The sequence below is a fragment of the Panthera pardus genome, unplaced genomic scaffold (assembly GCF_024362965.1).
Source record: "Panthera pardus isolate Hobbes unplaced genomic scaffold, ASM2436296v1 HiC_scaffold_13, whole genome shotgun sequence".
NCBI lineage: Eukaryota > Metazoa > Chordata > Mammalia > Carnivora > Felidae > Panthera > Panthera pardus.
Window position 1 is genome coordinate 141,242,335 of NW_026526688.1, and position 24,309 is coordinate 141,266,643.

The 24,309-nt window shown below is 40.1% G+C and overlaps 1 protein-coding gene across 1 annotated transcript in view; it reads right to left on the reverse strand.

Moving 5' to 3' along the window:
• The window catches only part of FRAS1 (Fraser extracellular matrix complex subunit 1), a 429,797-nt gene that overhangs the window by 133,267 nt on the left and 272,221 nt on the right, over positions 1 to 24,309 (reverse strand). Inside the window, exons 24-29 of the mRNA XM_019466685.2 lie at positions 23,450 to 23,590; positions 22,137 to 22,277; positions 20,475 to 20,612; positions 17,232 to 17,502; positions 13,676 to 13,760; positions 10,028 to 10,354 (exon numbers count right to left, since the gene is read on the reverse strand). Coding sequence (XP_019322230.2) covers positions 10,028 to 10,354; positions 13,676 to 13,760; positions 17,232 to 17,502; positions 20,475 to 20,612; positions 22,137 to 22,277; positions 23,450 to 23,590 — 1,103 coding nt within the window. The remainder of the gene's footprint in view (positions 1 to 10,027; positions 10,355 to 13,675; positions 13,761 to 17,231; positions 17,503 to 20,474; positions 20,613 to 22,136; positions 22,278 to 23,449; positions 23,591 to 24,309) is intronic.

Consider the following 24,309-nt stretch of genomic DNA (forward strand, 5'->3'; position numbering starts at 1 on the left):
AATCCCAAGCAGATGCTGCACCACCAGCATGGAGCCCGATGTGGGGCCTAAACTCATGAACTGTAGATCATGACCTGAACCAAAGCCTAAACTCATGAACTGTAGATCATGACCTGAACCAAAACCAAGAGCAGAACGCTTAACTGACTGATCCCCCCAGGGGCTCTTTTGTCCAAGTAACTGTCCTTCTATCCTCCCCATCCACCCACATTCAAGGAGTACTCATTAAGCACCTATTATATGCTGGCTCTTTTGCCAGAGGCCTGAGATAGGTAAGAATGGCTGAAACAAGAATTCAGTTTCAGAACTTACAATCTAGTGATCTCCCCACAGATAAATAATCAGGATGCATCACAAATGATGCACAGGGTGCTGTGGAAGAATAAGGGAAAAAGGAGGTTTCCTGTTTGAGAAAAGAATGCTCAGGAAGGCTTTCCTATGGATATATCATTTAATTCTCAAATGACCAAAAGACAGGTCTTCTAAGAGAGAAGAGGTAAAATGAATTCTATGCAGAGGGCCCAGCTGAGGCAAAGACATGAGACAATGCACTGCATGCTTCATAAAATATCCAGGTGTCTGGGAAAGAAGAGTTTATGGAACCAGGGGAGCAGGTGAATAAAAAGGGACACTCTTTTAAGGTTGTCGTAGGTAGAAGGTAGATGCTGTGCTAAAAGTCTCCATTTATCTTGTAGGCCCTATAAAGTCAACATGTGTCTTCAGGGAAGGAAAGGGGATGAGCAGGTCTGGGGTTTAGAAAGCTTTCATCAGCAAGAGATGGAAAGGGCTAGAACTGGGATGCGTCTGGGGCTGTAGAAACCATTTAACAAATTCTTGTAATGGCTCAGGTGAGAGAAGATGAAAAAGTCATTGCAGTGGGAATGGGAGGTTAGAAACAGTTTCCAGAAACACTGGAGGCCGAATTGACAGGCCTTGATGACTGATTGAAAGTGAAGCCTTAGAAACAACAGTTGGGAATCGCTGACTGGAAGAAATCACCTATTTAGCACTCCTGAGAAGGCAACCATTTTAATTGCTAAAGCTAATGTCATTAAAAAGTGCTGCCATTCCTGATTTGCAAGGTGTGCACCTCTTCCAAAGCCTCATAATTGACATTTTAGCACAGAATGAGATTAGTGAGGCTGCCTGTGTTCAGTTTGCAGTTTGTTTTCATACGTTAAAAATCAGTAAATCTGATATTCTAAAATCAAGCACTTAAAGGGGATATTTTTATAAATTAGTGCTATAGCTTTCAAATATGCCAAATAAACAGAGCAAACACCACTCCCAGGAGGGGAATATTTTTTTTTATTTATTTATTTATTTATTTATTTATTTATTTATTTATTTATTTATTTTAATATATGAAATTTATTGTCAAATTGGTTTCCATACAACACCCAGTGCTCATCCCAAAAGGTGCCCTCCTCAATACCCATCACCCACCCTCCCCTCCCTCCCACCCCCCATCAACCCTCAGTTTGTTCTCAGTTTTTAACAGTCTCTTATGCTTTGGCTCTCTCCCACTCTAACCTCTTTTTTTTTTTTTTTTTCCTTCCCCTCCTCCATGGGTTTCTGTTAAGTTTCTCAGGATCCACATAAGAGTGAAACCATATGGTATCTGTCTTTCTCTGTATGGCTTATTTCACTTAGCATCACACTCTCCAGTTCCAGGAGGGGAATATTAAGAGCAGAAGACAACGTCTATTTTTTTTGCAGTCACCTGACACGACAGTATTTGCCCCCACAGGAGGCGGTCATAGCTATTTTCACCACACTCACCAGGGAACTGAGTCAAACAGTGCCCAGGAAAACAGCAGCAAAGGTACCTTCTATTGTGATTGGTGCTCAGGAGCAAATTCCCAAAAACTTTCTCCCTTCACAATTGATATAGCATATTATTTACAAAAACACCAAAATGTGCCAAGAATTCCCTTCCCCTGGAATTCTAGGAGAAAAGTCCCTATTAACTCCAGCAGTGTTTCATATAATATAATATACTTAGACTCAGGTGTCTTAATTGCTAGCAATCTTTCTAATAGCAGCAGCCTCGTCAAGTTTGATCATGGTTACAGAGATCAGTCATACACCAGCAACCACATTCTTGGACTGATGAGGCAATGGGGTTTTTCATATTCCAAGCAAGTAAGTACTGTGACTTGTCCCCAGGTGTCTCTCCCACTACATTTCTATCTTGGCTAAACTTCACCAATACAATTCCCTGTAATTCCCGTGTGAGTGTAAATTATTAGGAGACAGTATTCCTTGTAAGTCAGTGTTCAGACACCAGCAACATCTGGAAACTTACTAGAAGTTTAGAATCTCAAGCCTCACCTCATTCTGAATTAGAACTTCATTTTACTTTTTTTCTTCAGCTTCATTGAAGTGTATTACTTGATAAATACAAGTTGATATAGTTAAGGTACACAACATGATGTTTTGATATACATATACATTGTGAAATGATTATAACAATCAAACTAATTAAGAAATCTATCACCTCACATAACTAAACCCGAGTGTGTGTGTGTGTGTGTGTGTGTGTGTGGTAAAAACAAATTTCAAGCACATTTTAAGTATACAATACAATATTAAGTATAGCCACCATGCTATACATTAGATCTCCAGAACTTATGCATCCCTTGTAACTGAACCTCTATACCCCTTGACTAATACCTCCCCATTTCTTCTACCCCTGGCGATCACCATTCTACTCTGCTTTTATGAGTTGGACTTTTTTAGATTCCAAATATAAGTGAGATCATGCAGAATTTATCTTTGTGTCTGGCTTATTTTACTTAACATAGTGTTCTTCAAGCTCAACCATGCTGTCACAAATGGCAGGATTTCCTTCTTCCATAAGGGTTTATAATATTCCATTGTGCATATAGACCACATTTTCTTTATCCATTTATCAACAGACACTTAGGTTGTTTCCACATCTTGGGTTTTGTGAATAACGTTGCAATAAATATGTGAGTACATATATCTCTTTGAGATAAAGATTTCATTTCCTTTGGATATATACCCAGAAGTGAGATTGCTGGATCCATATGATAGTTCTGTTTTTAATTTCTGAGGAACTTCCATACTGCTTTCCAAAATGGCTGTACCAACTTACATTCCCACCAAGAGATTATATGGGCTCCCTTTTCCCCATACTCTCACCAACTCTTGTTATCTTTTGTCTTTTTTATTTTAGCCATTCTAACAGGTGTGAGGTGATATCTCATTGTTATTTTTTTCAATGTTAATTTATTAAGAGAGAGGGAGAAAATGCATGCAAGCAAGGGAGGGGCACAGAGAGAAAGAGAGAAGCCCAAGCAGGTTCCATGCTGTCAGTGCAGAGCCCCACACAGGGATCAATCTCATGAACTGTGAGATCATGACCTGAGCCGAAATCAGGAGTTGGACGCTTAACTGACTGAGCCACCCAGGCACCCATCATTGTGGTTTTGATTTGCATTTCCCTGATGATGAGTGATGTTGAGCACCTTTTCATGTACCTTTGGCCATTGTATGTCTTCTTTTGAGAAAGGTCTATGCAGATCGTTAGCCCACTTTAAAAAAAAATATTTATTTATTTTTGAGAGAGAGAGAGAGAGAGAGAGAGAGAGAGAGAGAGAGAGAGATAGTGTGCATGAGTGGGGGAGGGGCAGAGAGAGAAAGCGTCAGAGGATCTGATGCGGGCTGTGTACTGACAACAGAGAGCTCTATATGGGGCCTGAACTCACAAACTGTGAGATCATGACCTGAGCCGAAGTCAGATGCTCAATGTACTGAGCCACCCAAGTGCCCTCTTAGCCCACTTTTTAATTGGAGGAGGAGGAGGAGGAGGAGGAGGAGGAGAAGGAGGGGGAGGAGGAGGAGGAGGATTGTGATGCTATTGAGTTGTTAGAGTTCCTTAAATATTTTAGATATTAATCCCTATTAGATATATGGTTTCAAACACTTTCTCCCCTTCAGTAGGCTGCCTTTTCATTCTTTTGATTGTTTGCTTTGCTGTGTAGCTTTTTAGTTTGATGAATTTCCACTTGTATTTAAACACAATCCCCAGGGGATGTGGAGTCATGCTAAATCAGGAGAAGCACAGCCCAGGATAGATACAGTGATGGAGCTAGAGTGGTTCTCCTGAAACCCCACAGACAGGCCTTTTACAATATTTATATTTATCACCAGATAATATAAATGCCTCTGTTTCTGAATTATTTGTTTACAATACTTAAGAAGAAACAGACAACTGTCTAAGGGAAAGAAGTGTAATGCTTCCCACTCATATTTTGATGAAGATGGTTTTATCATTTTCTTTCTTCTGGGAGAGAGTCCAGGGACGATTCAAGAGATGAATAGAAGGCTATACACCATCTTTTCTACAGTTAAAGTGTCCAGAAAAGCCAAATTTTAACCTCATTTCCCCAATGATTCTGACATTTTGCAATTTCTTTATCTACTTGTAGTTGTTGTTTTTTTTTTTTTTTTCTGAACAATGATGCATATATCCCTGTGAACTGAAGAAATTAGCCATAACATGAGTTGAATAATCTCCTGCCTAGTGAAGTTTTATATGCCCTTCAGGGTACCATATTAGAAAGCAATGAAATCCCAAACAGGGATTATGGGGGCATGATCAAAAGAGTACTTTAAATTAAATAGTTCTTCTGATTCATTTCATAGAACAATGGGCATACAGAAATGCTGGGAATAAAGTTTAGCCATTATATATTGTATTACAAATAAAAATATTAATGTTGTAAGCCAGAAGTAAGGGCCTAAGCTTCTATCATTAGGAGGAAAATCTCACAAATAAAATGAAAACTTACCTCCCTAAAATAAATGTTGGGACATAAATGATGATCTCAAATGATAGTGTACCCCAACCCCAGGCCAAACTATTCAAACTAAAAGATTTTTAAACTTAATCAAATAGAAAATGACAACAATTGGATATAACAGCAATCCTAACATCAATTTATTCTGTAAAAATATGCCCTAATTTGCAAAGACTCATTTATGTCATAGCTTTTAGAATGCAGTCTTATAGGACATTGTGGATTTTAGGGAAGGATCACATAGGATGGTGCATAGAAGGTGAATCTTTTTATTTTATTTTATTTTATTTAACGTATATTTATTTTCGAGACAAAGAGAGACAGAGCATGAATGGGGGAGGGGCAGAGAGAGAGGGAGACACAGAATTGGAAGCAGGCTGCAGGCTCTGAGCCATCAGCCCAGAGCCCGACGCGGGGCTCGAACTCACGGACCGTGAGATTGTGACCTGAGCTGAAGTCGGATGCTCAACCGACTGAGCCACCCAGGCGCCCCTAGAAGGTGAATCTTAAATGCTATTTACCAGGTAAGGAATGGAATTGGTAATTCCATGGAATTGGTAATTGGACTGTTTTTGTGTTTGCCAATGTATGCATGCTCCTCAGAAGCTCTGTTCCTTCAGGTCAAGAATATAGAACCTCTTCTCCATGTAGATTTCAACTACTTTATAAACAAAATTTTGTAATCAACAACCATTTTTTAAGCATATACTCTGAGCGATGCATCTTCCAAGATGCCAAAATCAACAAGTTAAACAAGTCCATAAAAGGTGAAACCCTGACACATGGTAGAGATTTAGTTGTTGATGCATTAGACAGACTCTTATTAAAAAAATTAACATTTTCCTGCCATATTTATAATTGTCACAAGCACCCTTATTATCAAATGGTATCTCTGCAAAACAACAACTGGGGGGACAAGCTTTAAGAAAACTGAGGCAAAGCACAACAGGGCTTTTTGCTGCACATGGGCCTTACCAAGTTCAAACAGCCCAAGAGGACTCTTAGCAACAAAATTTTCCATCTAGTTCCTAGCATGATACTTGGGGCTTTTAACATCAAAGCATTACCCCGTTGCAGAAAATAAATTGCTCAAACAACAAACGAGGTCACAAAGATCATCAGACTTATTGCCAAAGTGGAAGAAGAGGCATGATTTTCCAGAGATGTCTTCATTAACGAAAAAGAGGGTAATTTCTTTAAAGCCCAACAGTGGAGAGAAAACCACCAAAAAAGCATGACTTTTCCCTGCTCACATTTTAGCCCTTATTAGACACCAAATTGCTTTAAAATCATATCTCTAGCAGGCTCAGGTTTGGTAATCCGCCCAATTAATGAGAGCCTGTTCAGCAGAGCATTCTTTATTACCTTCTAATCTCTTTGATTTATTTTGCCTCCTACCCCCAAGAGAGCATGTTTCAACATCAGTCCTGAGTCTATTTTCTCCTCAGTGACTCACCACAAGCCTGGAGGGTAGCAGTCAAATTTCCTCACTGCCAGGCCAAGGATAAAAGTTTAGAAGAAGTGACGTAGAACTGGAGAACCAAGAGTGGAACTGATAGCTCCTACCCTTAGTCCCAGATAGGCCACCTGACATCAGCAGAGGTGCCGTGAAGGCTTCACATCAGACACAAGAGATGGATTCAAAGGTAGGAACATGAGAACCAGCCTCACTCAAGCTGTTGCATCCCCCCAACTATCTATCCATCCAACAAAAATGCCCCCAAAAAACTCGGGGCACCTGGGTGGCTCAGTCGGTTGGGCATCCAACTTCAGCTCAGGTCATGACCTCACGGTCTGCAAGTTCAAGCCCCACATTAGGCTTTGTGCTGACAGCTCAGAGCCTGGAGCCTGCTTCGGATTCTGTGTCTCCCTCTCTCTCTGTCCCTCCTCCGCTTACACTCTGTCTCTCTCTCTCAGAAATAAATAAACATTAAGAAAAATTTTTAAAAATGTGCCTGGCTCAAGAGAGGAAAATGGAAATAGTTCCTGCTCCCACAAAGTTCGCTTTTTCTATCCCTCCCTCTCTTTCCATCCGTATTACCAGGTTAAGTTTTCTACTGAACAACACTGGGATTAATTTGTACATCCATTCACCAGGAATTAGACCTAAACCCCTTAGCCACTTAAGCCACCAGCTAGACATCAGCCAGTAATTGGCCTATCTCCAAATTTAATACGCAGGCTGCCACAGGGTAAGGACTTGGATGCCCATCTTCAGAAATGGCTATCAGAATGAAATCAATCATGTCTGACTATATATCTATTGGAAGCCATTAATAGCTGAGGCAATTTTTTTCTTCTTGGGCTCCAGTAGACTTATGATTATAAATAGCTTCACTTGTAACAAGATGTAGTGAGTCCAGAGGGAAGATTCCAGAAGGCTTAGTGCCCAGATTGCTTGGATAGGACATTGTGAAAATGAAAAAAATTGCTGTCTCCATTCTGTCCATTAGGGGGATCAGAATATATATGTCTAAAACATTGAAAAATATGGACTAGAATGAAAAAAGCCACGTGGGTTAAATGTGATGAGCCAGAACACACTTGAGTTGAAATCGCGGCTCTGGCATTAAATATATATATATATATATATATATATATATATATATATATATATACACACACACACATACATACATATATATATATATATATATATATATATATATTTTAATGTTTATTTATTGTTGATAGAAAGAGTGGGAGCAGGGGAGGGTCAGAGAGAGAGGGTGACACAGAATCTGAAGCAGGCTCCAGGCTCCGAGTTGTCATCACAGAGCCCGAGGCGGGTTTCGAACTCACGGAAGATCATGACCTGAGCCAAAGTCGGCCACTTAACTAACTGAATCACCCAGGCGCCCTGACACTAAACACTTTAATGAAAAATAAACATTTTTAAACTTTTAAAAATGTTTTTAAACTTTTTTTTTCCAGTTTCCTTTTCTGGAAAATTAGAGATAATAATTGTACAAGTACCCCAGAGTGACTGTGAACATCAAATGAAATAATTTATATCAAGCATTAGTGCCCAATAAAGGTTAAAAGCAAAACAAACAAAAATACCTCCCACCCATAGAATTTCCTTTAGAAGGAATAAGGTCACATGGCCTCTATTCTAACCTCCTTCACTAAGATATTGTAAAGATCAGTAGAATAGATATGAAGAAGTACTTTGAACTCCTGAGAGGAAATATAGGATGTATTTGTAAAATATCAGTATTACAGTGTCAAACTTATTAATACATCTTGAGAGATGCTGATGTTCTGGTCACTGGTTTCATTATCCCAGTTTATTGACTCAGAAGCCATTATTTCATCTGATGGACAGGCAAGCACAACACTGTAGGAGATAGAGTGATGGCGGGAGGAAGGAGGAGGGACAGACCCTGTAAATACCAACACAGACCCCAAGTTATAAGCACTACAAGGATACTCGAGATCTGTGCTTATGCCTTATTTATAAATTAAAATTTTATTTTCTTTGTTTTGTTTTTGTAGTCAAAGCAGCTAAAATCCTAGAAATACCCTTCAACCTTGGGCTATAGCATACAAAATGACAGTGCCATACACTGAACCGAGCTCCAAACGTGGAGACTGAAAGCACTCTAGGAAAGGTGGCTGCTAATGTTGCGCTGAAATCCCATAACAATCTTTGGAAGAAAACCAAGGAAGAAGAAAAGAAACTTTCTGATTCTGTCTAGACTTCATCTCCTCAGAACTAAACCTCATCTCCCAAGGCGATTGCAAGAGGGTGATAATTAGGATTAGCTACAAGGTGGCTACCTGCCAACTCTATCTCATAATCAGCCTTCACTTGCTCCCATCTATCTCATGCCACCATCACTGTTTTCAGCAGCTGCAAATCATGAGACAACAGCCTAAGAAACTAGCCAGAGACTAGGTTACATTCAGCTGTTCACCTTCACAAGGATCCATCGCAAATTTTGAGTGATCGTTGGTGAGAAAGTGACAAGTCATTTCTAAGCTGTCTTCAGCAAATCAATTTCTCCAGCTAATCATTAATGACACTTCAGTGGCAACTGATATTTGGAATGAAAAGTTCAATAAAAATGATAAGTCTTTCCATCTACCACCATGAGATAGAGCCAGTTTTGCTATAATGCAGAAAATAGCTTCTAGTGAAATATCATCAAGTAATAAATGGTTTTGAAAATATTTTGCAATAAGTCTTTTGGATCTAGCATGGATTAGCTCAGTATTTCCCAAAACATGGTAGCCATCCCATTAATAGTATCCTGGAACATTCTATGCACTACATGGATGAATATTTTTTAAAATTTTTAGGTATTAATTTTCATATTTTAGAAAAAAGTATAATTATACATTAAGCCCATAATCTCATATTCATTGTTTGTTACAAAGAAGCCACGCACAAAAAAAGTGGATACAAAGAAAAATATTAAGTAAATAACAGAAAAGGTGTTAGTTGGGGGCACCTGGGTGGTTCAGTTGGTTAAGTGTCCAACTCAGGACTTTGGCTCAGGTCACAATCTCACAGTTCATGGGTTTGAGCCCTGCCTCAGATTCTACACTTGACAGCATGGGGCCTGCTTGGGATTCTCTCTCTCTCTTTCTCTCTCTATCTCGCCCTCCCCTACTCATGCTCTCTCTTTCAAAATAAATAAACTAAAAGAAAAGATGTTGTGGATATGGCAAAAACATATGGAGGTGTCATGGGAATGACTCAGACCGACAAGGATTCCTATGATTACTAAAAGAAAGAGTTCCCTCATCCTACTTCAGTTGGCTTAATAGAATGGCTGCACTCGTCCTTTTTGATTCATTATGATAACCTGACTATGAGCTTCACATAGCATGAGCTGCTGTAGAAGGGCAGACAAAAACAGGGGTGTACTTGATTCTTATGATCAGGCAGGAGACAAAAGGATCAGTGGACAACAAGGCATTTTTTATGGCAGCAAGTCAACATAAAGGTACAAAAGTTGCCCTTGTGTAGAGAAGGGTGTTCCCAACAAAATAGATAGTGCTCTTCGAGATTGGGTAACGTGTTCTGTTAATCTTAGAACGTCCTGAGTATTTCCATAATAGATGGTTAATAAATGTTTGAATAGATAACTATCCATATCTTAACTGCAAAACATGAATACTGCAAAATAATATCAACAAAACTTCGCATCTAGGTGCAAGAAAATTGCTGCTCTAGGAATGGCACCTACCTTGGGCACAGTCTTCACGTGGAAGAGTATATTTTGGAAGGAATGTCCATCATTGGCCTGCAAGACTGCAACATCAGATACGCTGTCAGAGCCATCATGAGCATAGTGGAGAAGGCCCCTGGAGAGTTCATCCAGTCGGAATTGATAGACTGGGGTTGCAGGGGACTGAAGTGTTTGGAGCAATTGGCCATGAAGTGGAGGATCAAGCACTTCGACCACCACATCCTGTGGGTTGTCGTCATCTCGGATGTCAAGCAGCTGGGTAGTGATGGTTCCTCTCTCTCCTCTGTTAATATGGAGGGCCTCATTTCTCAGCACGTAGGGGGCCTAGGAGTTCCAGGGAAGGAGGAGAAGTCATTTAGCAGGAAAAGAGAGGACAATCCTGTGGACTAGACGCAGCTTTGCACAACCGAATTGATAATTCTATGCTTTTAAAGGAACTCTTGATGCTCCAGCAAAGTGCCACACTGTTGCATAGTCAAAGTATTTGTCAGAGGTGTGGTCAGTCATAGTAATCAGAGCAAGTGAGATCACTTCACACTTCTGGTTCTAGAGGCTTCTCAAAGCCATTTCAAGGCCATAGTATTCACCAGAGGCAATCAAGGTGAGCTGCTTGCTTCCAAATCTTAGAAGTCTCTGCTATCTTGATTCACACTATATCCCCTGCATTATAGCTGAGATCAGCCCAGAGTCAGGGAACCCAACCAGTTGTCTGCTTCCAAAAGAGAATAGTAAGAGATATGGAATTTTTGCACCTGTGTTGGGAGTTGAGCACTTTACTCTGGGCCACACTGCAGTATGGTGACTTTGGCTACGGTACTTCTGATTCTGAGTTCATGCAATTTCTGGCCCTGGCCAGTAGTTGTTTTGTTTTTTGTTTTTTATTTTTTTAATTTTATTTTTTAAATTTACATCCAAATTAGTCAGCATATAGTGCAACAATGATTTCAGGAATAGATTCCTTAATGCCCCTTACCCATTTAGCCCATCCCTGCTCCCACAACCCCTCCAGTAACCCTGTTTGTTCTCCTTATTTAAGGGTCTCTTATGTTTTGTCCCCCTCCCTGTTTTTATATTATTTTTGCTTCCCTTCCCTTGTGTTCATCTGTTCTATGTCTTAAAGTCTTCGTGTGAGTGAAGTCATATGATATTTGTCTTTCTCTGACTAATTTCACTTAGCATAATACACTCTAGTTCCATCCACATACAGTACTTTTTAACGCCATCTCATCCATATCTTGAAGGGCCCACCCCAACTCAGCTTATAAAGCCTGATAAGATCACAGTCTCAGTAAAGCAACCACCTGGTTAATTCACATGGCAAATTTTAATATGTTTTTCTTAGGATTATCAGGTTTCCCCTCACCAACTTGAGTAAGCAAATAAAATATCCTTTCATAAAGATAAAAGTTAATGAACCACAACAGAAAGAAATAACAAAACAAAACAAAAAAAAAAAAAAATGGAGGCCAGAAGCCAAAGAAAACATGATCTTAGTTTTTTATATTGTTTGAAGTTGAACCATCTAGGACTATTCTTAGCAGATTGCCTTCTTTAATTCAAATGGCTTCCTTTTAAAACTACCCCTCCTGGCCTCCTGGAAACTTTAATATCTATTAAAGTAATGTCTAAGATGTCATTATAATAATCACATAGTAGGAAGCTAGATGACAGCTACTCCTCAGATATCCCCAGTGAGAATGCAGAAGTTGTGATTTTACATACATGGGAATGAATGGCCCCTTGGGTTCTGAAAAAGGCGAGGTCAAAAGGTGATGTCAACATCCATAAATGGAAAAGATCAAATTAACTTACATGAGAAAATCTCAGGGAGGCTCAAGACCATATTGAAATATCACAGGAATGTAAAGGAACAAAAATAAGCTAAAACTCATTTCTAAAATTCCATCTTAAAAAAGTTAAAATGAAAAAAGTTTCTCATATAATAAATAAAATTTAAAAATGCTGTCATTATCTACTCACCTGATTTGGAGAAGACAAAAATCAGAACTGTGGGAACTCACCATCTCAGATGGGAAAGTCACTTGCCAATACCTACCCTACGTCTCTAATTCACCTAATTAGAAGCAACTATATTAACACAAATAAAAAGAACAAAACTTCTGAGCTCAAGTACTGAGAAACATCTAAGTCAGACAGTCCTAATGTGGCCCTTTGGTCCATATTTAGAGATCACATGTTTTGGTTTTAATTAAAACAAAATTCATACTCTTAGCCCAACAGTGAGGTCAATTTAACTTTGGATCAATTTCTAATCATTCCTCAACTGTCACCTATGAAATAAGAATGCTATCAAGAAATGCTGAGCTGGCCTATGAACACTATTTGGGAGCCACTTGTGGGTTATGTCTATTATCATCCACAATCCATGGTCTTTTCATTTTTGAACCCAAAATTAAAAATACACACATACACACACACACACTGACATACATATATATATATCAGTTTGAAAACAATGATCTCATGTCCTTCCTTGAATCACGACTAACACTCTACTGAGATCTGGATATTGCGGTAGTCTTGGTTCCCCATGCTAATATCATACTAGCTTGCAGTTCACAGCTTAAGGCTATATCTATCTACCTGCCCATTTCAGCTGTTCAATCCCTCAAGCTCACTTACTCAGAGCATCTACCACTACATGTATTCTGGACACATAACTGCAAGTTGACAAAGATGAGTGAGGAGAACAGAAGAGCCATCACACTGAGTTTTATAGCATCTACCATGATTTCTTCAAGACTTCTGTTTGGCTGATGATCACGCTGGCACCTCATTTAAGTAGATCCTTAATAAGATGCTGTACCTACTGCAAACTGACTAAAACGCAATCCAGCTATATGAAAGGCAAAAGTGTCTGAACATAATTTTATATCTCTGAGACAGAAATATTTAGGCAAAACAAACTCATTTACCTAAGATTAAGAAAGTCTTAACAACTGGAACAGTTTCAAATTATTTTGAGGGGCTGAGATCAGATTCAGAATAGTAACGTAAGGCACTATAAAGTAGTGGTCTGGAGCCAGATTTTCTGGGGACAAATCTTGGCTCTTTGTTAGCTATATTCCCATAGACAAGTTACTTAACCTCCCTGTGACTTTAGATTCCTATCGGTAAACTGGGGATAACAACACCCCACAGGGCTGTTCTGATTAAATGAAAAACACTACAAAGGGTTCTATCGAATGTATTAGCAGTTAGTTGTTGTTGCTGTTGTTCTTACCCACAAGTACTAAGAGTTACTCCAGTGTTATTTCATGGGAAAAGTGAAACAAGACTGATTTAGCTCATATTTGCTAAAACTTGATTTAGCCTTGATTCGTGCATCAGAGTTAGTGGCACATGCTGGGGCGTCTGGGTGGCTCAGTCGGTTGAGCGTCCGACTTCAGCTCAGGTCATGATCTCACGGTCCATGAGTTCGAGCCCCGCATCGGGCTCTGTGCTGACTGCTCAGAGCCTGGAGCCTGTTTCGGATTCTGTGTCTCCCTCTCCCTCTGCCCCTCCCCCGTTCATGCTCTGTCTCTCTCTGTCTCAAAAATAAATAAATGTTAAAAAAAAAAAAAACTTAAAAAAAAAAGAATTAGTAGGCACATGCAATTATTAATTGTGTGGCATTGTTATTACCTGTGTTGAAAATGCTTGTATGTTGATCAGCTGTGGCTCAGAGAAGAACTGCTGGTCACTAATTTTCAGGGAAAAGTAACCTTTCCTAAAAGAAGTGCCCAAGAAAGGAATGAGAAAATGCAGTCATTAGTCTCTAGCAAAACAAAGAATAAAAATATTTTCAGGTTATGTGCATGTAAGAATTAGGATCAAACCACTACAGTGATAAAATATTCATCCTGTAAATAAAAATAACCAGATGAAGATGAATATAGGGCCATACAGGTAAAACTACTGGGTATTCCTTGACCTCAATATAACAATTACATAAACTTTTTATTTTAGATTTCTCTAAAATAAATATATACATAGTTGAAAAATCAGTTGTTAGCCCAAGACAGGCTAGTAATATAGTGATGGCTAATGGTTAAATTGGAGAATGCAAAGGAACTTATCAAGGTCCCTGATTAGCTCTCAATGATTCCCTCTTCCCTGCAGACCCTCTCTCCAACCTGTTCTCAAATCATGTGAGTGGGCCCGTGTGAAGGATTTTGCAATGTTTGTATTACATGACTCTATCTACCTGCCTCCCCGACTCCAGCCACACACATACACATTCAATGTGGACTGGACTAGGTAAAGATGGCTGATTATTCTCTGGAAATTTGCAACTGGCCTGAGAGCTCCCATTTGACTATGCAGAAGCCATCGTCTACCAAGCCTGCCTGTAGGAAGGAGATAAATTAAGCCTTGGAGCAAAGAGCCACAGAGACAAGAGGAAGAATTGAGTCCTGCTTTCCATTCCCGGTTCTAGCTTCTAGGCTCACCCTGGAAGCCCAGTTGCCTTTGTTGTGTTAAAGAGCTGAGCCATGCCTGCAATGTTATAACAAGCCTTACAATTTTGCTGAATCTAGTTCAAGCTAACTTTCATTACCTGCAACGAAACAGTACTAATTAATGAAACAAAATAAGGTTGATTCTTTGCTGTGGTTTTTACTTCCTATAAGAGTGTTGTTCCAGCAGCTTCAGAGACAACTGGTAGGGAAGGTAGGAGTTACCCCCTTTCAAAGCCAAACCAAGCACAGAACTCATGAGAGGCTGGTAAGATATGTGATTAATGCACTATGGGCGGTTTTGAATTCTGGTTGACTATAGGGACCATTATTTTAAAGGTTCTTCAAAAGGTATTTTTGAAATTAACTACTGAAACATGAAATAATGTGGATGGATCTCAAAAGCATTATGGCAAAAACCAGAAACATACTGTATGACTCCATTCACATGACATTTCAGAAAAGGCAAAACTGTAAGAGTAACAAACAGATTAGTGGTTGCTAGGGACTGGCAGGAAGGGAGTAACAGCAAAAAGGAGATTTTCAGGGGGGAGGGGGTGACGAAACTGTTTATATCTTGAGTGCAGTTGTAGTCTTGAGACTGTAAGAATATATGCATTAGTTGATACTCCTAGAACAGTACACTTTAAGATGGGGAATTTTGTTGAACCCAAATTATACCTCAATAAACCTGATTTGTTTTTAAAGAAGTAAATCTTGCCTTCCCTCCTGTTTCATCCTCCCCTTGAAGTTCCATCCCATTTAAATCCTGTCCCTCTTCACTCCCAGCTCCAAACTTCCAGAGAAAGCAAATGATGGAAGCAACAGAAAGAAGGAGGCAGGTGTGGTTACTCCCAATGTACTGGGGAAAAATGACTTTTTGGTAGCACTGAGGTCCCAATAACTGCTTAGGATCCCAGAATGCCAACTTGCCATGGCCACTATGGCCATATTTGCAGGTTGTCTTGTACTCCACAGGAGCATTCTGACCCCAAAGGAATCCAGTCCTAAAGAATCATGGTCAGATTTTCATGAGGAAAAAACAAAATCATAAACCTATGTGGCAAGTTGCCCCTTTTGTTTTTGTATCACTCCACAACTTATAGAATTTCCTTTTTTTCATGAATTACTACCAATCTTGTTTTGCTATTCTCTCATTCTTTCTTTCGTTTAAATTTTTAGATGAAGAAAATCCAATGCTAAAATGGGTACACCAAGAATAAAAACAGTGCTGCAAGAATTCCCTGAAAAATAGTTGCCATTCTTTGTCCCATTTAGGGATGCAGAGCTGACTCTGGAAGAAAACACGTGATGATAGATTGAAGAGGTGGAATAGACATGAGGGTTGACTTTGGTTGTCTGGGGAGCTTTATGAACTTTACTGACTTTTCACAAGACATTCAAAGGCAAAACACTACAGGTATGGACGTTGTATGTGTGCGCGTGTGCACACGTGCGTGCCTCTGTGTGATGCAAACAATTAAGAACTACACTTAAAGCAAAATGAATGCAGGACATGGTGTATAAATCTGAAGAGTGAGTCTATGGCATCAGATACCTGAGTCTGAAGCCTCACCCTTGTAGCAGTACTTCTCTATACAATGATCATTTGCCCCTTGCAGATGGAAGTGTGCCCGTTATTCCTAGTATTATTAGGGAGGCAGAAATCAGTGGCTAAAGGCATGGGTTGTGGAGTCGGGGAACCAGCTATTGATTGAGACTTGGCTTTGATTATACTCTCGAGGACTGTTTCCCTATCTGTATATTTATGTAGAACATAAATATACATAGTTCACACGAAGTGTTTAACACAATGCCTGCGTCAAAGTCAGCACTCAGTAAATATTAGTTATTCTTATTCCTTTGAGATGGTCTTCTGAGGTTCTGGCTTTGAAATGGAATAGAGAAAGGGCCATTTGCTTTTCTCCCCACCTATCTCCTAACCAAAACCTTAAAATAATAATAAAAAAAATCTCTAGTGTTGACAGTAGAAAATATTCACTGTGAATATTTTGGTCCATTTTTAACATATACAGTCTACTCTGAATTATCTGCACTAATGAAGCAGAGCAGGATGAAGGATAATCCACGAGGCTAATCTTTGGGGTGCATTCTCTGATTTCTGTTTAGCAGATTTACTCTGCTAATTATATGACTCTATTTTCTTGGGTTAATGTTAACATTCAATTGCATTCCTGAAGCATATGTCAGCTGGGGTGAGGAAGACAGCCAGAAGTGTGCTAGGAATCAGAGGAAAACTAGATCAGGCTTAAAAATTAACCACAATTAATCCCATAAAGTGGATAATAAAAAGTTGTGACTCTTAGCTTCCTTCCAACTCTGAAATTCTAGGAACCATATAACACTTTTAAAAGTACGTGCTCCATCTTCTAGTCACTCCTCACTCCCAGTATATTACCTTAATGTTGAAGAAGCAGCTGTAGCAATCTGGGTAGATAACCAGTTTTGTTTCTGCTGGGCCAAAAAACTGGGTAATTGTACTAGGAACTTTCCTGTCACATCAGAGAATTACCCATAATTATGTGATAAAATGAAAACGCCTCTAACAGAAGCACACTCTCTGAGCAATTACAGTGAAATGATGACAGGCAGCTGAAAGTGATGGCGCTTGTGGAGTATCGATCTTCCCCAGAAGAGAGGGGATAGCTATTGAGAAGCGGGGGCGGGGGCGCAAAGCACCGATGGAAAGGATGCAGGAGGAAAACAACAGAACACTGAGTCACCTGGGTTTTTCTTTGCTGTGCACAAAACGCACTTTTTTCTCATTCACATCTTTCCAGCTAAAATGGCCAGCCTTGTCGAGCTGAACCTCTTTTCCGTTCCTTGAGAGCACTAGCTGACCATTGGTGGGAGTGCTCACAACATGGAACTGGAGGTCTTCCACCCTGCCATCCTGATCTTGGACATTCAGAAGGGGAAAATCCAGTGGCTTCATGGAACCAATTGCAAGGGTGAGAGAGCCATTCACATGAAGACTAGGCGTGTGTATTTTGCCTGGAAAACATATGAACCCAAAGGTCAGACTTGGTACATTCACTGATAAAGTTATTTATTTATTTATTTTTAAAATTTTTCCTCTACTGTTTATTTTTAAGAGACAGAGAGAGAGAGAGAGAGAGAGAGAGAGAGTTTGAGCAGGGGAGGGGCAGAGAGAGAGAGGGAGACACAGAATCTGAAGCAGGCTCTGGGCTCTGAGCTGTTAGCACAGAGCCCAATGTGGGGCTCAAACTCATGAACCATGAGATCATGACCTGAGCTGAAGCTGGACGTCCAACCAACTGAGACACCCAGGTACCCCAAGGTTTTTTTATTTTTTAATAAATAGATTTGTAATGTTCATTCAGAAATGAGACTCTAGGCTATTGTAGATCATAAGCCTCCTTCTAATCCAGTGGTTCTCACCCCAGGATACATATGAAAATAACATAAAATCTCAATGTTAAACATAAACTTCTAAAAAATATAGGAGAAAATCTTTGTGAGCTTAAATTAGGCAATGCTTTCTTAGATATGACACAAAAAGTACAAGTGACAAAAGAAAAAAAAAGATAAATTGGACCAAAGTGCTTCAAAGGACACCAGTAAGGAAGTAAACAAGTCAATTGATAGAATGGGAGAAAATGTTTGCAAATTATATATCTGAAAACGGACATGTATCTGAAATATATACATCTTACAACTCAATAAAAGACAAGTAACCCAGTTTAAAAATAGGCAAAGAATTTGAATTGCCGTTTTTCAAAAGCAGATATACAAAAGGCCAATAAGCACATGAAAAGGTGCTCAATGTCATTCATTAGTCGTCAGGAAAATGCAAATCAAAGCCACAATGTGATACCACTTCATACCCACTATAAAGGACAATAAAAAGTGTTCCTGAGGATGTGGATGAATTGAAAATCTCATACGTTGCTGGTAGGAATGTAAAATGGTTCAGTTTGGTAGTTCCTCACCAGTAATTCTACTTGTAGGCATATACCCAAGAGAACTGAACACATATGTCCACATAAAAACTTGTACCTGAATGTTCATAGCAGTGTTACACATAATAACCCAAAAGTGGAAAGAACCCAAATGTCCATCAACTGGTGAATGAATAAATAAATTGTGGTATATCCATACAATGGAATATTATTAAACAATATAAAGGGATGATGTACTGACACATCTTCCAATATAGAGGAATCTTGAAAATATTATTGCCAAGTAAAAAAAGCCAGACGTAAAAAGCCACATATTGTACAATTCCATTTATGTGAAATGTCTAGAATAGTTAAACCCACAGAGACAGAAAGTAGATCAAAGGCTGCCAAGAACTGGGGCAAGGGAGCGCTAGACAGAGACTGCTAACAGTTACTGGATTTCTTTTTAGGATGAATAAAATGTCCTGGCATTACATAATGGTGATGGTTGTATAACTTTGTGCATATACTAAAAACCACTGAACTGTGTACTTTAAAAGGTGAATTCTATGGTATGTGAATTATATGTCAATAATAACAATAAAGAATCATACAGGGATCTTTTAAAACAGTACCAATACTTGAGCTCCACCATCTGAGAGTCTGACTTAAATGTTCTGGGGTGGGAACCTTAGTGATTTTACAAGCTCCCCAGGCAATCCTAATGGACTTCTAGGTTTGAGAGCCACAGTTATAACCTAATTCATCCATCCCATCTGGCCTTCAGACCCATTAAGGGTAAGAAAAGAAGTGTCTGATACCATTTGCTAGAACAATACCAGTTAATCTATAATGAAGTATGATTATAAGTGGCTTATATTCAGAATTCATGTAAAGCATATACACTTTGTTTTAAAAATTTCCCATCTTTATCCATTCTTCCATTGATGGACAATAAATTATATTTAAAAAATAAGTAAAATAAAATAATATAAAATAAAATAAAATTTTCCCATCTTTGTCCATAGGAAACATCTGATGGATGAATATCCAATCATGATGATAATTGCATCCTGTCTCCTGCAAGCTGTTTTGCCTGGACTTTAATTATTAGTGTTTCCTTCTGCAAGTAGGTCAGACAGGACAGTTTGGGAATGGCAAGTTTCAAGGGAACTACTTCTACTGTAAGATTACTCTAATGAAAGTGGAATTCGTTTTCACAAGCTGACTTGTACCATGTCCCAAGAGGAGTAGGCTGACTCTCAAGTACTTGGGGTTTCCAGAAAGGTCCCAATAAAATAAGCCAAATATATCTTTTTCCCATGGGAAGTCTTAGTATCTTCAGAGGTCAGAAATTTAGAGACAGAAAATATGATTGACTACGGGTATTAAAATATGCCTCATGTTATTGATAAAGGACACTCAAAAGCTGAGGAATGCTCAACTATTATATAATCCTTAAACTTCATTTATCTATAAAACTTTGGGGCTCCAATTTAAGACTAAATGTAAATTTGCTTCTCTTTTGTTGTAAGGTGAAGTATCCATTGATGTGTTGGATAAAACTAGCTCCACTCCTTTAATATCACCTTCTTCTTTTTTTTTTTAAGTTTATTTATTTGAGAGAGACAGAGACAGTGTGAGCAGGGGAGGGGCAGAGACAGAGGGAGAGAGAGAATCCCAAGCAGGCTCTGCACTGCCAGCACAGAGCCCAACGTGGAGCTGGAACACACAAAACTCTGAGATCATGACCTGAGCCGAAACTGAGAGTCGGACACTTAACTGACTGAGCCACCCAGGAACCCCACTGTGTCACAGTTTTCTGCCAAATTTCTGATCTGATAGTTGGTACTTTCATGGCACACACGATTTCTTTTTCCCAAAGATCTTAGAAATTGCGTTTCCACAATGCCTATGTCCTATAGATAGTCCCTTATTTCTTAGCATTCCCAGAATGAGAATCCTGTATTTTGTATCACATGAGCCAACTGTATCTGCAGACTCAGCCTTTGCATAGAGAAATGACAGGTTAATACACCAGACCATCAGATGGGAAGCACTTACCAGTGCACGTTTCATTAGAGTGGGCAGAGAAGCCAGGAATGCAGTTGGAAACACAAAGGCCACTCTTCAAAAAGAACCCATGGTCACAGAGGTGACACCGGTCCCTGCCGCTGCACTGTAAGCATGCTCGAGGGCAGGCTGTCAAGGAAAGGACACACTAAGTGAGGCACGTGAAAGGCACAGACACTCAGCTAGGGCCACCAGTGACAGAGAAATAACGAGTGATAGCACATGACTCCCAACTACAGCAAAAGGGAATCTCCTCTAGAATCTCACAAGGAACCCATCTACCCTCTGAAGGAAAGTGAACACAGAACATCACTTTCACTTTATGCACTGTGATGTGAAAACGTTGCACATAAGTGGATTGTTTACAAAGTTGACCATATTGACTTGTAAGGGAGGTGGTTTATGGTGCCTAAGAGCATAGGCCCTCGCTGGGTTCCATTCCTCCTCTACCACTTACCGGCTGTCCACTTCGGGCAAGTTCCTTTAACCATCTGTGGTGTGATTTTCTTGTCTTAAAAATGGGATAGAAATAACACCTAATGCAAATAACTGTTGGGAGGATTACATGTTTTATTATGTGAAGAGACTACACTTTTGTGTGCCTAGAACTCAGCTATACTACTAATACCACTACTATTCTATTATTATGGTTGTTGTTGTTGCTGTTGTTATTGTTATTACTATTTTAAATGCATGGGGAAAATAAGCTCTTTAAAGGACCATAGGATTATTTCCTTGGGTCAAGTCAATAAACTACAAATCGAGTGTTTACTCCTAAGCTTTTCTGCTTCCTTAGCGGAGATTTTATTATAGAGAGGTGGTATAGTATAGTGTAAAGGGCCCTGGATTGGCATCAGAAAACTTGGGTTTAATATCTGATTTTATGTTGCTTGGCCATTCTCTCTCTTGCTTAAGCCATTCTCTCTCTCTCTCTCTCTCTCTGTTCTTTTTTTTTTTTTTTTTTTTTTTTTTTTTTGCTTATAAAACAGGATTCATAGTGTCTGCCATATTTCACCACCAAGGCATTGTGGGTATTAAACAAGCTCATGCAGACAGAGGAATCTGGTGAAAGGTAAAATGCCATGCCAGGGGAATGGCATCATTCTTACAGGCCAGGTATTCTTCAAAGTGGGGTATATGGTACCAAGTTTTAAAGGAAATGATGAAAACAAACTGAGGAAACTCTCTTTGGGTTTAACTTTAGTGTGATCAAAAGGTTCGGTGTGTCTCACTAAATTGTCCTCACAAACCCTCTTCTTCAAGGGTATTGTGCCAATATAAAGGTCATCGGTAATTCAGTCTATACACTGAAGATTCTGTGCCCATATCAACAGGGGTAATCCACTCTTAGTGGATACCTCACCTTAGTTCAATATAAGCCTTATATTCCATAAAATATTGACTTCATTTCCATAAAGACCTTTAGGGACAATATTGATTTGTGCAAGAGAATTATTGGCCTGCACTTCTATATTCGATTTAACCAGCAATTGGCAGATGTGCAGGGGAAGCCATCAATTACTTAGGCCGAGCTCCCTGGGTTTTCATTCTGCTTTTAATTCAAATTGTCCTTGGTTACCTGAGAATCAGCGCACCTGATTTACTTGCGGCCCTCGCTTTTCTCCAGAGAACTCAGCACAGTCTCCAAGTTACCTGCGCATTGGCGATTGGCGTGATCTGCAAAGTACCCCTTCTCACATTCCTGGATACACTGGGCTTCTAACAGGAAAAATGGCTCTTCACAGCGAGTGCACTCGTGGGGACCTTGGCATTGGAGACAGTGATTGCTACACCCTGAAGGACAAAAGTCAAATCAACAGAATTGTGTATGGCTTTCCAAGGGGCTCCTGGCCCTTGTGGGGAGGCAGCATTAGATGCCAAACAGTTAGATGACCCAGTGTGTTGGACGAAGCAGAAGATGAGGAGTCAGGAACCAGGCTTCTGGTTGTTACTGCTCTACTTACCAGGGGGATGATTTAGGATCAGAGATTACATTCTCTGAGCCTCGATGCTCTCTCCCATTAAATGGGAGTGGACGTATCGTCCTACCCAGCTCGCTGGGCAAAGACCGAAGTAAATAACAGAAAACACTGGGCAAACTTAGAAACTACACATATTAGCCATTATCATTATTAACTAGTCCATGGCTTTCTTGCCTGAAGTGTCCATCTTTCCTGACTCACCCAGTCAATTATCAGAGTCTCCCAAGAATGATCCCAGTAATACTGTCTGTGCACTTTGCGGGAGTTGTTCAGAGTCAGAAGGTTTTGTGGTGTTAAATCAAGACCCAAGGGGGGGCGCCTGGGTGGCTCGTCGGTTAAGCGTCTGACTTTGGCTCAGTTCATGATCTCACGGTCCGTGAGTTCCAGCCCCGCGTCAGGCTCTGTGCTGACAGCTCAGAGCCTGGAGCCTGTTTCAGATTCTGTGTCTCCCTCTCTCTCTGCTCCTCCCCTGTTCATGCTCTGTCTCTCTCTGTCTCAAAAATAAATAAACGTTAAAAAAAAATAAAAAAATAAATAAATAAATAAAAATAAATCAAGACCCAAGGGGGTGTGGGATTCAGAGGAAGGTGGTGGTGAGACATCTGGTACATTCAGGGCTTCAGGGGGCTGATGTGTGAGCACAGGCCTTCCATGTGCTCAAATGACCAGAGTACACACACCTCTGCATCTAGAGGACAGGACTGTTCAATGTTTCAGGAAATCCAAACCTTATACCTGTTTGCGTGGCCATATACCCCCAAGATTCCCATACTGACCTCAAATTTTAGCAAATATCGTGTCTGGACATGGGGGAAGGAGAGAGGGGGCATTTTGACTATAACAGAGAAAAACTCTTAGGAAAGAAACCAGAAATTAAATACAAAGCCAGAAAGGAAACTAGCCACAGACTGCTTGTCAGAACAGTAAAAACCAGAGGAGGCTGAAGCCTGGCTTCAGCACAGAGCAGGGGCTCCAGACACTTACTCCTGCAGAGGCCCCTGTCCCTGTAGAAGGATGGTGAGCACTGCTCCACGCAGGCCCCGTCCTGAAGAACGTAGCCATCCATGCACTGTAGGCAGTCGGTCCTCAGAGGCCCAGAGCACGCGTTGCAACTCCAATCACACTCTAGGAAGGAAACCCACGTTAGATCACCTTCGTCTGTCCACCCTCAGTCCCAGCGACTAATTTATGAGGACGCTGCTGGCAGCTGCAAGGGTAAAGTGAGGACAACATAAAAGATGTCAGATAAGTGAGCCCTAACGAGGTTTCTGCTTGTAGTAGCCGGAACGCCTCTCTGAGGTTTAGTATTTCCTAATTATGTTGGACACGGGCATGTACGAGGATCACTCCATGCTTGTGCACAGGCTGCTTGTCAGTAGGACTGCCAAGCAGCCAGATCAACTTAATCTTATTCCATAGCCCCAGAGTTCTTTATTCCTGTGCCATGGTGTCTTCATGCAAAGCCAGCTACAGGGAGTGGGCAATCTGTCTCTGCAAACCTAATCCAGACCTCCTCCAAATGCTCAATAGGTGAAGTGATGTCAGAGACTCAGCTAAGAATGCATCTGCTGCCTCCACTGACGCTGGCTGCCTGGCTTCCTGCTTCTCAAAAATCAGGTGTTGACCCACCCAACAGAGAGAACCACTGATGTTAGAATTAAATGGGGCACAAAGGAACAGTCCAGAAAGAAGAGGCTTACAGAAATCACAGAAGATCTCCCTAGCAGTGGAGCTGACTCATTAACATGTTCTTTGCTCAGTAAGCACCTATGGAATGCAGAGCACTAAAAGATGGGTAGAAAAAGTGGGTAGACTCTGACTTCAAGGAGTTAATGTGCTCATGG